This window comes from Bemisia tabaci, chromosome 5 (assembly GCF_918797505.1).
Source record: "Bemisia tabaci chromosome 5, PGI_BMITA_v3".
In the NCBI taxonomy this organism is placed as follows: domain Eukaryota; kingdom Metazoa; phylum Arthropoda; class Insecta; order Hemiptera; family Aleyrodidae; genus Bemisia; species Bemisia tabaci.
The window spans coordinates 5,481,441-5,495,688 of record NC_092797.1 but is presented as its reverse complement, the minus strand read 5'-3'; the positions used below and the strand labels follow the sequence as shown (position 1 = coordinate 5,495,688).

At 41.2% G+C, this 14,248-nt stretch overlaps 1 protein-coding gene across 4 annotated transcripts in view; it reads left to right on the top strand.

Annotated features, from left to right (window-relative positions):
- Positions 1-14,248, top strand: part of LOC109034870 (Protein C kinase 53E) — a 337,504-nt gene that overhangs the window by 250,456 nt on the left and 72,800 nt on the right. For all 4 annotated transcript variants that reach the window (XM_019048244.2, XM_019048242.2, XM_019048243.2 and 1 more), the window contains exon 5: positions 888-1,016. In XM_019048244.2, coding sequence (XP_018903789.1) covers positions 888-1,016 — 129 coding nt within the window. The remainder of the gene's footprint in view (positions 1-887; positions 1,017-14,248) is intronic.

Below are 14,248 nucleotides of genomic sequence, written 5' to 3'. Positions count from 1 at the left end.
TTTTGTAGACACTTCGGAATCTGCCCGGGCACATCGCGATCAGCCCATGTGATGCGTTCAGGTTTCGGCATTTGTCCCTAATACATCCATAACGCCCATCTATGACCCTTGCACTTTGGTGCCTTTAGCGAACAAGTCTGTCGAAATCAATGGAATCTCCACTTCCTAACCACTAGGGCCATAGGTGGATCCAAGAAGTTGGCAACACTGTTTTCTAAGGAAGAACGTCGTATGAGTTCTCAGACGTTGCCAAGTTTCCGTCGATAAGAACCGAATTTACTAGAAAAATTGTGAATATAATCCTTCAAAATTTTCGGATAATTTTGTTCGAAATGTAATCTAAAATAACTGATAATTTCACAGAAAAATTTGCACGAATGCCGTCAAAATCACACATTTTATCAAGGGAAATTTGACAACTCTCAGATGTTTATACAGCGTTCTTCCTTAGCACGGCAGTATAGGTATTCTACCATTCTAACCGTTGCCAACAACATGCGGAATCCGTCTCTGACCAGGGCGTGTGGAATACTGCCGTGCCAAGGAAAAACGCCGTATGAACATTCAAGAGTTGCCAAACCCCCTTCAATTAAATGATTATTTTTTAGGAAAGTTATGAATATTTTATCTTGACATTTTCAGACACTTTAGATCAAATTACAAAACAAAATTATCTGAGAAATTGGCAGAACCATTTTAAAAAAAAAATCCTGAAAATTAGTGATTTGCCATAGGAAATTTGGCAACGCCTGGAGGCTCATACGGCGTTTTTCCTTAGCACGGCAGTATACCTCGTCTCTATGTCCACACAAAGTTGCATGTTTGAATTAATCATTGAACGATAATCATGCGACCTTCTAATTGGTTTTCTTTGTTTTTGTGAACAGCCTGTGATATGAATGTGCATAAACGGTGCGAGGAGAGCGTGCCTAATCTCTGTGGTTGTGATCATACCGAGCGGCGGGGGAGGATGGAGCTGAAAATTACCTGCGCCGGTAGCAAATTAACCGTAGAAGGTAAGTCGTGCTCCGCCATTAATCGATTTATTTTCATTTAATCCCATGGAAAGGATCGATCATCATGGTGTATCCTCGTACTCGATTCTTTACCGTAGCTTCAAGTTGGGAAATCGATAGACCATGATTCAGGGTTCACTTCGCCCTAAGCACTTACTCGTATTTGTAGAGGAAGCATGTGCAATTACGCCCTCATCCGTCCCTCCAATGCTCAGATCGTACCCGAGCAAACATCCTCGCTACAACCCATTAGACCAGATAAGAACCTAAGCGTATTGCTTATTGACGCTTCACGTGAGAGAAGCAGTCGTAATACCTACTTTACATTAAGTGCTATGCGATACCGGAAAAGAGGTTCGGATGGTTGCGGGCACTTCAGCGGTTATCCCCATTTTTAGCTTTTGTACTACTTTTATACTTTTTTCTAAAATATACCCACCGTGAATATCTCTCTAACAACCTCGAGTATCGATAAACGCTGGACCGCGTGTTCAGTATTTTTGAAGGGACTCCCTTCCCGCGAACTTTCATTTTTTGGTCATCTCAAATAGTTAACGCGCGTTTCGGCGTTTTTTCATTTCCGGATTCATTCAAAAGATATTCAAGGTGGGTACCCGCTTTCAAAACACCCTGTCGTTCAAATAAATTGGGATTTTTTGCACAATGCTCATGCTGTTTAGCTTTGAAGGTTTGGTTTTAAAATGACGAAATGCGTCTGATGTCTTCCCATGGGACCTATAATCGCCGGACAGTTTTTCAGAAATGCACAAATTCCCATCATGTTTCCATCGAAGAAGAGGTTTCATTTGGACGTATTTCTACCAAATAGACGTATGTGGAGGTGAGAAATATGGGGTGTGCTCGTTGAAGCTGCATAAGAAGCAATGTAAAAGTGGGCGTGATTCCTTTTGAAGAATTGGAGAAGCGGGATTTTACATTCTATCAAACAGACCTATGTGCCAACTGAATGCGAGATTCATGAGCCGCGGGCATGGCAAGAGAGCGTTGTAGACAGGGCTCATGAGTTAAAGCGTCCCGACGACGATTACCCCCTCGCGCCTGCGCTCGATCATTGCCGCTGACGTCACTGGCGCTTTATGATTCTCATTCACTCTTACGGCCACAGAACTAAAGAACACACCCCATATTTCTCACCTCCACATAGGTCTGTTTGGTAGAAATACGTCCATTTATAAGTCTTCAAATTATCATGATAAGGAGCTTTCGTCGACCTGATAATCTAGATTTCAGGATCGCTGTTGGCGTAAATACTTTAAATGTGCGCCGAAGAATCGACTAAAAGATGAAAGAATTCGATGAATTTACCTGAAATCCCGAAAAGTTTTATAGTTTCATCCAAAAAAATCTCAGGGCGATGAGAGTTACTTCAGTTTTTCATTAGAAAATAAGCTCCTGGAAATCAGGGAAACTCAGGGAATGAGCTCAGTCAAGAATTATAGCCAACATGTCGTCGTTTCTCGCTCAAAGAACGTTCCTATATTTCAGTGTTGCCGAATTTCCCGCACAACTTGCATCTTTACCGAGAGAATTTTATGCATTTCTGATCGAAAATTTTACCAGTTTTTTTTTCTGACCGCCTCGTCCGAAAATCAGAAAAAAGCTTTCGAAGAGAATTGCATGGATACATCCTCGTAAAAAAGTAAATTGCTTGGTCCATATTGCAACCTCGGAATAGAGTTACGTCCTTTCGTCCGGGAGACGAGGATGTGTTTAAGAAACGACGATGAATACGCACCCCTATTCAACCCTTTTCGATGGTGCAACCAGACCTTTCCAATCCAATCCCCAAGCCGTCCTTATGTACAACCGACCACCAACCCATTAGTCTGAAAGGAGCCTTTTTTATCCTCGACGAACATCCACGTCACGACGACTGTACTCGCGCTTCCCTCTCGTGTCGTCAAAGGTGCTTTTTCCATTACCGCCCCCCTGCCCCCCTCATCCACCTCGCCCCCTTCCCCGGGGATCAACAATAGGTGGTTTCCAGCCGGCCATTGTTCTCGTTTTTTCCCTCTGAGCCGGGGGTGGAGCGCGTGTGCATTGATTTTTGATCGACCCACTGAGATTGGGGGTTTGTATCCGAGCGCTGTGCAGCAACCGCGTACATCTGTAGTGTTAAACACCGGAGATACGTGGTTTTTGCTTAATCTGAAAGAGTGGTGGGGGTTTGTATCCGGGCGCTGTGCAGGAACCACGTATATCTGCAGTGTTTTACACTAGAGATACGTGGTTTTGGCTTAGTCAAAAAGAGTGATGGGGGTTTGTATCCGAGCGCTATGCAGCAACCGCGTATATCTGCAGTGTTTTACACCGGAGATACGTGGTTTTGGCTTAGTCGAAAAGAGTGATGGGGGTTTGTATCCGAGCGCTATGCAGCAACCGCGTATATCTGCAGCGTTTTACACCGGAGATACGTGGTTTTGGCTTGGTTTAGAAGAGTGATGGAGCGGGTCGTTTCTTTAAATGGGAGTGCGGGCGGCTCGTGACATATCGCTGTCGCTAATTGGATTCGGAGCCGCCGTCGAACGGGTCAGCTCCGGGTCGATTATCGAATCGATCTTTATCGATAAATCCCTATCTTAGGAATGAAATTTATCGATTCGGGTCGTTCGACAATCGACCCACAGCTTTCGCTCTCGGCCCGTCGGTGGGCTAGTTTGCAAATCGAAACCTTCAACGAATGGATCGGTGGATGCTCAAGCCGGAATGTCAATTATCTGATGAGCGCTAGAATGTGAGCATTCCTGCGGGCCTCGAGGCTCAACGGAATAATGTATAAAGTTGGCGTGTTTCAGTAGAGGCCGATTTGAATATATCGAAACGTTAAAAATATAATTTGTGAAATCCAATTTATGAAATCCAAGTGTTTTTTTTTTTTTCTGTTTCTTTTTTTTTTTGTAACTAGGTCATAGATTTTGTCGTAATTACACCTCAACGCTACCAAACTGCTGTACGCAAATTGAAGAGCTTGGAGGCCGGGCAAGGCGCATAACTGCAATTTTTGAAAAAAATTGAGATATTAATAATGTCAAGTAAAACTAATGCATATTTAGTGAACAATTCGCTCACAAACTCCAATATTTAAGCCTCAAAAAGTCGATTGGAACTTACTTTCCACCGTACGGATCCATGTGATTTCGAAACATAGAACACGTATTTCTCGAAGTAGCAAAAGCTGCACTTATGCTTCTCGTCGTCCAAGCCCATTGTACTTTTACCAGAAAACTTATCAAAAATTAACTATCCACGCAACGCATTCTGTAATCTCCTTGTACAAAAGCATCAGAGCTGGATAGTCCATTTTCTGATCGATTACCCGATTCGAAGTGTCCGTCTGTCAGCGGCGGTCCATAAGCGGAGCATTGAAGAGATTTTTAAGGTGAATTTCTCGAAATTCTACCAATATATTTCTCCGAAAGTTTGGAGATTCAAAGATCAAAGCATCAAAACTCTGATAAAATCAATACTAAAAACAAGCGGGAAAGTTCTAATACTGTCGTATTAGAAAAGCGCTCAGGTGTTAGTAAATGTATTTAATGAAGAAAGGACGTATAAACTCCGTCGATTTGGCTGGGAAATGGAAATAAAACATCAGCTGATAGCAAACAAAGGTTACCAAGTAAACCGTAAATGCGTATTTTTGTTTCCCGAAAATGAGCTCACCGTTGAGCTCATCAGGCGCGTTTTTTTTAGGCTTCATTTGAGTTCAACGATCAATTTCGATAAGAATTACTCTACCGCTAAGAAATTTTCTTATAGACAAACGATCGAAACTACCTGCGCATTACGTTAAAAGCATAAAATACAGTTTTCACAGCTTTATTTATTTTAAAAATGGACCCTCCCAAAAAGCCTACACATCGATGAGCTGGTGCGCCATTTAAACGCATTAGCACTAGTATACTAGTACTCAGAGGCAAGTCAAAATCAAAAAGCGCTGCCTATCGGCTGAGCGCTTGAAAAAAAATGACAGAAATTCAAGGGAAAGCCCAATTGAACGTATTTATGCTAAAAGAAACTTTATGCACAGGGATTGCGTGTGACATAGTTTCTTTTAGCATAAATACGTCCAATTGCCCTTTTAAATGCACCTGCGGATCGATTATTGAAATTGATAGACAAAGCTATAGACAAAGAAGACAAAAGGGATTCGGAGGGATCCTATTGGTGGAAGCGGGTGGTTGCAATGGACAAAGGACGAGGGTGATAGAGAAACTAACGGCAACCCACGAGAGACCCGATGGTTAGTCCATCATTTTCTCCCTTAGTCTACAGAAGCCACTCGTTTCCACCCATAGGATCGCTTCTTACTCTCTATGTCTTCTTTGTCTATCGCTTTGTCTATCAATTTGAATGATCAGTCTGCTGATCTTGAACGACCAAGACGAGCGGAATGCCAATTTTTGGCGATGCGAGTATACTCACGTCTATTAAACTACCGTGCTAAGGAAAAACGACTTAGCCCTCAGGCAAAACCAAATTTCCTCCGATAATATACGAGTTTGCCGAAAATCTTGTGGACATTTTTCTCCCAATTTTTCACAGAAGTCTATTCGCAAATCGACCTACAGCATCTAAACATTTCCAAGAAGAATATTCATAACCCTCCTCAAAAATTAAAATTTTATCAGAGAAAGTTTGGTAACTCTCAAATGGACTACATTTTGCATTTTGGAACTATAAATTCTGGCTCATCTGGAAAAACTCTTATGTGCATAGGGAAACTAATGGCACATACGTTGTTTTTAAACCAGGCCAGAATTTATAGTTCCAAATTGCAAAATGCAGTCCAAATGTTCATACAAAGGGTTACCACAGTCAGGGAATACCGGGAAAACCGGGAAATGTCACGGAATTTTAAAAAGTCAGAGAAAACTTGGAAACGTCAGGGAAAATGACGAAAGTGTCAGGGAAAATTTGCGAATTTAGACTTCATAGCTTTTTGGAATAGATTTAATTTTTAGAACGACAAATTTTGCCTTAAAACTATTTCAAACTATGTCATTTTTGCCATATTGCATATTTTATTGTCAGAAAAGTTTACTCAATTGTGTCAGGGAAATTAGGGATTTGTCAGGGAATTTCATTTTCCTTGAGCTCGGCAGTATAGGTTACCTTAAACATGATTGCTAACCACTGAGAAAAACTGCGTCAAAGAAGAAGGGTGTTACAAACTATGTGAATTGCGCGCTAAGGAGTGGATTTCAGACTGGTAGTAGCTTTAGCTCAAGTGTTAATTAACGAAACCGAACTTGAATAATTTAGAGAGAGTGAGCTGAAAATAGTTTACGAATAACATGACTGTCATTCCTCAACGCTACCTAAGGTCATTATTCCGTCCCCTCTATTATTAATCCTTTCCCTCCATGTTAGTTTTACGATCTCATCCGCAGAGCTTGCCATATACCTTGCAATTATTTCGCGCGTTTAACAGGGTTGCGTGTCCGAAACTGGCAGCCGGGTGATGGATGGGCCCAGGTGTACGCTACGGTTAGCAAACGGGCAGACGGGAAGAAACAAATTGCCATCTTATTTATTGGTGCACAGGTGGCCGCTTCGAAATCTTTCTCGGCCAAAAACCAACCAACTCGAGGCAAAATGGGGGGATTACACCCTAATTTTGGGACCAAGGGTTTCGCAAGGGTGTAAAAAGTGCTCGATCTTCAGATGAACAGATCGGGGTGAACGTGAGGCAATTTTCAAAAATTGTCACTTTTTTATTCAAATTCTGCTTCCTCTCCCGTTTTTTCTTATTTTTCTTCTCGTGAGGATGGTACGTTATCCTATACGACCCGTATAAAGCCTCCAATAAAGAGAAGGAATTGGAGGTATTTTTGTAAGGGAGTGTAGATACTTTGAAGATGAACTATTCAAATACATTGACTTAAAAATTCAATTTTTAGCTGCACGGCATCTTTTTAAACCTCATTCACGAAACAACAGACAAAGTAATTTTCAAACTTGTTACAGTGAAAAAAAGGGTCGGGTTATTTCGACCTAGTTAACCCAAATTAGCGTTGTACACCAGCCAACCAACTTATCGGCACTGTGCGCCAAACTTATAGTAGTTGTTTCCCAACTTATTAGAGTAATATTCTAGCTAAGTGGGGGCAATTGGCTTTAATTTGGAGTAAAACGCCAATAGATAGTTGTAGAATACCAAAAAGTCTGCACACAACATCAATTTGGGGTAAATGTATCGGAATCATCTAACTAATTACTTTCAGTGTACCTTTTTTTCAAATACTCACATAAAACCAGTTATTTTTATATTCGTTCACAAAACTTTTACTTTTACTTCTTTACTTCGTTTTCACTTCTCTCGTCCAACGGAAGTTTCAATTTTCTTATCGTTCGAGATATGGCAACACCGCAACACTGTCCCATTTTAGCGTTTATCCGCCTTTGAAGTCGCTGACTTTAAGCTGGGATTACTGAAAAGAGGAGCACTATTTGTTCCGGAACTCGTCCTTTTGGTTGTCGACTCGCCTGATAACTCCGCACTTTTGAGGGTAGAATTTCCCATTTGTGTTGCGCTCAAATAACCCAAGGATTTGAAAATACTTACAGTAGCCCTTCCGGAAAATCCGCGAAAATCCGGAATTCCACTTAACGAAAAACTGAACCAAAGATTCCGTGATTGCCAAATTAAACTAATTTCTTTGGGGAAAAGTCCTTGTGAGGTGAACTTGATAAGCTTACCGCCTAATACTTCCTGAGTACAACAAAGAGCTAAGTTAGGTTCGGTTGGGTTAAGCAACTAAACTAACTTCGTGGTGATGCGTAGAGTATCGCGTGGTGTTGAAGGCGCGCTAGACTTGAGTCTCTGTTGATGATTTTCACTGCTCTCTCATCACGTTCGTCTAAATCCAGGCAAAGCTTACGATGGGTATTGCTGCTGATCAGAAGATGTTGTATCATCGAACGTACTTATTGTCAGTGAAAAATTCCCGTGCTTATGGTTATTTTGGATTATTTCAAGTTATTCTTTTTCCGGTCAAATCAATAAGACGAACTTGGTTGATCGACCTCATTTTTTGTTAAATCGACCAAAACTGTTGTTTACCCTGAGACATCTCGGGATAAAGAAAATTACCTGCTGAACTGATTGCACTTGTCTCTCTCGATGTCCTTCAGAGGTTGCGACTTGCCAGTGGCTAGCGGATTGGACAAGCTCCAGTGCTGCCCAACCCAAAGATTTGGTCAATGCAACCCAAAGGAAAACTAACCAAATAATATTAATCGCACGTTTAGGTTACTTAGTGTTTTACCTCTTATAAAAACACGTAATCACACGGGTGAGGCAAGAGTTTTTTCTCGAAGACTTCCATTTCACCATTTTTCTCTTTTTAACTCCTAATGATGAGCGGTCTGACGAGACTTCTTTCAAGACCAGTCGGAACAAAATATTTTGCAAATATCTTCAAAATATTATTGAAAAACTTTAAAGCACTTTTAACTAGCTTCCTTTAAGTTTTACAGTGTTTCACTTTAAAAATCTAAGGGATGCTCAGAATCTTGGTCAAAACGAAGTGATGAACTTTATGACCGAGTCTGCCGTCCATCCACTAATTGGACGTATTTCTATCAAACGGAACTATGTGCATTAAGACATGAGTCCTGAGACCCATTAGCTTATGCGCATTACAGGGCTCACGTCATAATGCACATAGTTCCGTTTGATAGAAATACGTCCAATTATTCTAATAAGTTCCCTTGGCTCTCCTCCATTGATCCAGGAAGTTGAGAAATGTTCGAACACCCATCAATTTAATTTTCTGGGAAACGTTCATAATCTCCTTCAGCTTATAGTATAGGCAGAAGTGGGTTCTCAGAAACAGCAATATTACTACTCACATCCTTGTATAATAGACGCAGATAGAAAGAATTCTGGAATCAGCATTTGTCTATCTCTATATTTAATTCATGAAAACATAATAACTGTCCAAACTTTTTTTCTCTGAATTTTTGTGTGGTATTATCTTCCTGTGATATCATGGAGAAAAATTCATCACATACTGATAAAAAAGTTTGTGTTCTTGTGCTACTTTTGGTTACTTTAGGTTGTGAAACAAAAGCCAACCCAAAGTTTGCGTCGATTTTGGTACAGCTTGCGGTGAATTTAGCCCAGAAAACAATGGAGAGACTGGGGAACCGAAGAGTCAACCGAGCGCTTGGATTATTTTGTGTTTTACTCCCTGTATTAACCAAACTTTTGTATAGAGTTTTCTCTCTGTGATTGTAAGAGGAGGGGTGAAAATTTAATACCTCACAAGCTCTAGCAGGTGTCGCTAATTTGGAGCAACTGTTACGCCTCCACTAAGAGGAATTCTTTAGCCTGAGTACATTATTGCTTGCAATGAAAATTATTCCAGAGTTTACAGAAAATTTCCCAGTTAATATACGCACGGAGTAAAAGCTGTGAAAGTGAATGAAGAAAAAAAGTAAAAGTTTCCCTGAAAATTCCTAGTTTATCAAAAGATATCTGGCATTTCGCGAATGCTCGTATATCGTTCCCTCTCATTACACCATCACAAGGCAGGCAGGCACGTGAATTCCCACCACGATCTATGGAACTGCCGCTTACCACAGCTCAATCGAGCTAACCAATTTTGGCAGCACCACCGTACCGTCCCCTGGGTCCAATTCATGCATCGATCAACGGAGTTCATTAATGATATACAAGTTGTTTTTGGCTGCTTGTTGCCACACGTTTTGCTGTCATTTATGTAAGAAAAGCCGTGTTACCCACAATCCGCTGTTCAAATTGTTTATTATTTTATATTGTGTCACAGGTTGCGGAGCATCCGACATATTTCATGAACTACGGGACGTTCATTCTCAAAAAGTTCCATGATTTTTCTTCTTCGGTAGAAGCAAATTCTGCAAAATCCAAGGAATGCTGTTGATTTGCTTTGAGGGAGAGATTTTTAAACACCGCAAACGAGATACCTGGTTGGTGACAGGTGAAAATGTCCAGTCTAAAATGTCCAACTACGATAATGTCCAATAAAAAATACCTACTGTCGTAATGTCCTCCTTTAAATGTCCATTACATAAAATGTCAATTCAACAAAAATGCTCATGTTATCTAATGTGAATATCGCTAAAACGGCTTGTAACTGGTGTACTCTGGAGCAAGTACAACATTAATTTCTTCAGCTAATTCTTTTAATTCCTGAAAACCAGTGTTGTCAGATGTAACAAGTTAATTACATTACTGTTATAGACGTTAATCCTCGCTTCTTTTGATTCAGCCTTTTGAAAACTGTGGACATTTGCAGTTAAATGTCATTTTATTACTTTGGACATTACAACACCTGGATTTGGACAGTTGCAGTTACAGGCCATATTAGTACTTTGGACATTAGATAACATGGGTATTTTTGTTCAATGGACATTTTATGTTATGGACATTAAAGAGAAGACATCACAACAATGGGTATTATTTAGTGGGCATTTTTATAGCTGGACGTTTGATACCGGATATTTTCACCGATCACCACGTGGATTGGTAGTTTCATCGTCGATATTTAAACGTTTCGTTTTAATCTACGTCTCGTTATCGTGAGCTATTTTTCCACGTTTTTTGCTCATTCCACCCACCCGGCCGTTTTCCCCCCGGTCCGTCTGCACTGGAACAAAAAGTAGCTTGGATCTAGATTCCAGACTCTTGAAAACAATGTCAAGAAAAAATACTCTTGATTCAATCTTCTTTTTGCTTGAATCAAAAGGAAATCCGCTTGAACTGAGAGACTTGGTTCTCGATTTAAGCAAAAATCCGATTGAATCAAGAGTATTTTTTCTTTTCGATGTTTCTAAGAGTCTGGACTCTAGATCCAAGCTACTTTTTTTTCCAGTGTGATCGGGGAGTGCTCCCTTGAGCGGTCCGGCGCGACGGCCGTTTTCGAGTTTATGAGTTATTTACGTGGCTTCGGCCGCGTCCGCCCCGGCAAATCCCGAGTCGAGAGGTTGCTAAACCCCCGCGATCGCGACGTCGACGCCCGCAAGCAACCCGCAAAGCCTCTCCGGGCTTATCAGCCAAGGCAGCAACAAACGCCGCCGCAACGCCGAACGCAGCCCCAGGTAAATCTAATGAAGACCGATCTCCAGAAGTTCAGACGCCGAGCCACCGTCGCCAGATCGTGCCCAAAAATGAAGTCAATTTCGTCGCTTTTTTGACGTAAGGGCGTATCTCGATTTCCACATGAGCCCTGGAAAGCACGGAATTATATGGAGGGCAGGGTTCACGTGGCAATTGAGATAAAATGGTTCCGTTGGTTTTTTTTTGGAGGAATTTCCTTTTCGAAGCACCCCTCAAAATTTAAAATGTGACGAATTAAACATCAAAATTTGCGGTTTTAGTAAAAAATTTCATGTCCGACCTCTCTAATTGACTCGACCCACCGTGCGGTGGTGGCGGCTCCGTCGCCTCTGACGTCACAGGCGCTTTATAACTCCCACTCATTCTTACGGCTTTCGACTAACGAGCACACCCCTTCTTTCCCATCTGCCTCTGGTTTCGTCGAGCAGAAGTACGTCCGTGTGTTGTTTTTATAATGAACCAGAAGTAGTAAAGGTCCTTAATCTCAAAATGTACTCAAAATGGAAATTACGGTCTACGCCCAATGACTCTACGCACTTTAGTAGACTGCGGCAGGAGATCGTCTGGCATGGGTTTTGCATTGGAAGTAAATGCAGTGATCAAGATGACATATATTCTGTCACAGTCTAAAAGCGCGTAAAATTACTCGGCTTGAACTCAATGGATTCGATCCAGGTTCGATCGAAGTATAAAAACATTAACCGATCGACAGCAACTTGATCGACACCGATTCGATTGACGGATGCTCATAAAACCAGGATCAATTCGATAAACATGTTTCTAGAAACAAGAACGTGAATCGATCCGATCGACAACTGATCCAAAAACCCGATGTCGAGTCGTTCGACCTAAATCAATCGAAAAAGAAAAACTTAAACTGATCGACAACATTCCGATCGATAACTCCGTGAATCGATTAACAAACATTGTAAATCGATCGAAAAACTCTTGAGCCGATCGATAAACCCGTGACAAAAAACCCGTGAATAAATCGAGAAACCTGTGACTCGATCGAATTATTATCGATTGTTCGCGTTTTTTTTTTTCGATCGATTCATGTCGACCGAATCGACAGCGGTTACACGAGTCGGTTTCGATCGGTCATCATTTTTATTTTTCAATGGATTCATGTCGATCGAATCCGCAACCTCCCGATAGAATGTGGATACTTTACGCGAGTTTAAATGGGAGAAAATTTCTGATTTTTCAGCACTATATTGCAACAATGCCGGCGAGCGCCGCTATTCCGGAATGTAGATAGCAAGAAGTCGTTTCTCCGGCTCGGCTTAAATTTTAATGGATCGCCCGCGGCGCGGCGCCGGATCCGTGGCCCAGGGACGGAATTTAAAGTTTATTATTTATGGAGGAGTTGCATCCCTGGCCCTTTGCGGTCCGGCCTTTCCCTCCCGGTGAGGTGAAAAGAGATGAAACGGTGTGCTCGTTTCCTTGCTTCATGTGCAAGTCAAAGTAGCTCACATTGCATAACCTCCGGAGTAAGGAGCTATTTATTTGTCCTTCGCATCGGGTTAGAAACTCAGGGAGAAGCACTAATTGGCCGAAATGCTCGATGCAACTATATTAACGCCTGAGTAGCTCACATTGCATAACCTCTGGAGTGAAGGAGCTATTGATTTGTTCTTCGCATCGGGTTAGAAACTCAGGAAGTATATTATTTTCTAATTGACTGAAGTGCTCGATACAACTATATTAACGCCTGAGTAACTCACATTGCATAACCTCTGGAGTAAAGAAGCTTTTTATTTGTTCTTCGCATCGGGTTAGAAACTCAGGAAGTATTTCTAATAATTGACTGAAGTGCTCGATACAACCATATTAACGCCGGAGTAGCTCACATTGCATGGCAGTGGAAATGAAGGCGCGTTTTACTCTTCATTCGTTTTTTTACTCGATTAGGATCTCGGGGTGCCTAAAGTGCCATTTGGCTGAACGTTTCATTGATTTTTTCCTGGCTCAATTCCACAAAATTTCCTCACCAGGGCGTCTACCACCAGTAACCGGAAAATATCAGGAGATTGGATGTTATCAGGAAAAATCAGGGTAACATCAGGAAGTTCGGTCATGGATCAGGTATTTCTGAGTGCTTCATGCATTTTTCAAACATTTGATTCGATTATTTAAAAATTTTGATTTTTAAATCTAACGAGTGTCCATATATTCGCACGAAAAATTAGGAAATCTCGTCCGAAATATCAGGAAAATCCATAATTAAATTTCAGTAGGCATTTTGCTTACGCTTCCTAAATTTTCTGAGTCGCTTTTGAAAATATCCTCTCGTTTCACGCTATCCACATGTATTTCCTCGCAAAATTACTAGGTCGTCGGAATTTTTTTCGGCGTGGTTTTGGAAAGGAACTTCCTCATTTGCCCTTACCGATCGCACAATCCGCAGGCGCGATCGGGCAGATTTTGAACCCCTGTGAGGGTTTGATTCAGAAATCCAACATGCCGCATATTTGGATCAAAATGAGTAATGAAATTATTTTAACATTTTTTTAAAGAAACCGTTACCTTCTCTCCTGATCTCCTAGTTTTTCGCTTTTCATTTAGACGATGACCATTTCGGGAGAGTTTCCCATCTTCAGGTCTTTGATCACTCGTATGCTAGGTTTCTTTCTTCTCCAGGTCGTATACTTGAGTTCCATTTCTGGCTTGTGTTTTGTGATAAACCGGATTCAGAAACGAAATTATAATACTGAATAATAAAATGGGAAACTCTCCCAAAATGATCATCCTAAAAGAAAAGCAAAAAACTAGGAAATCAGGAGAAAAGGTAACATTTTTTTATTAAAAAAATATTAATATGAATCCTGATAAAAAGGGAAAAAGTAACTAAATATGTAATTGTTTTAACGTCCAAGTAGCTCACATCACATCGTGTGCAATTGGAGATAAAAGGGGGGAAAATCTAGATTTTTTTTTTTTTTCATTTGGTAACATCAAGATGTTCAAGTTCATACGACGATTTTCCATAGCAAGGCGGGAAACGGCTTTCCGTGTCGGGAAAGGAACTCAACCCCTGCTTACCTCTTTGGCGCGAAGGATTTAAATTGGGCGAGAGGCGGGAATCCGAAACCGGGCTCCTGAA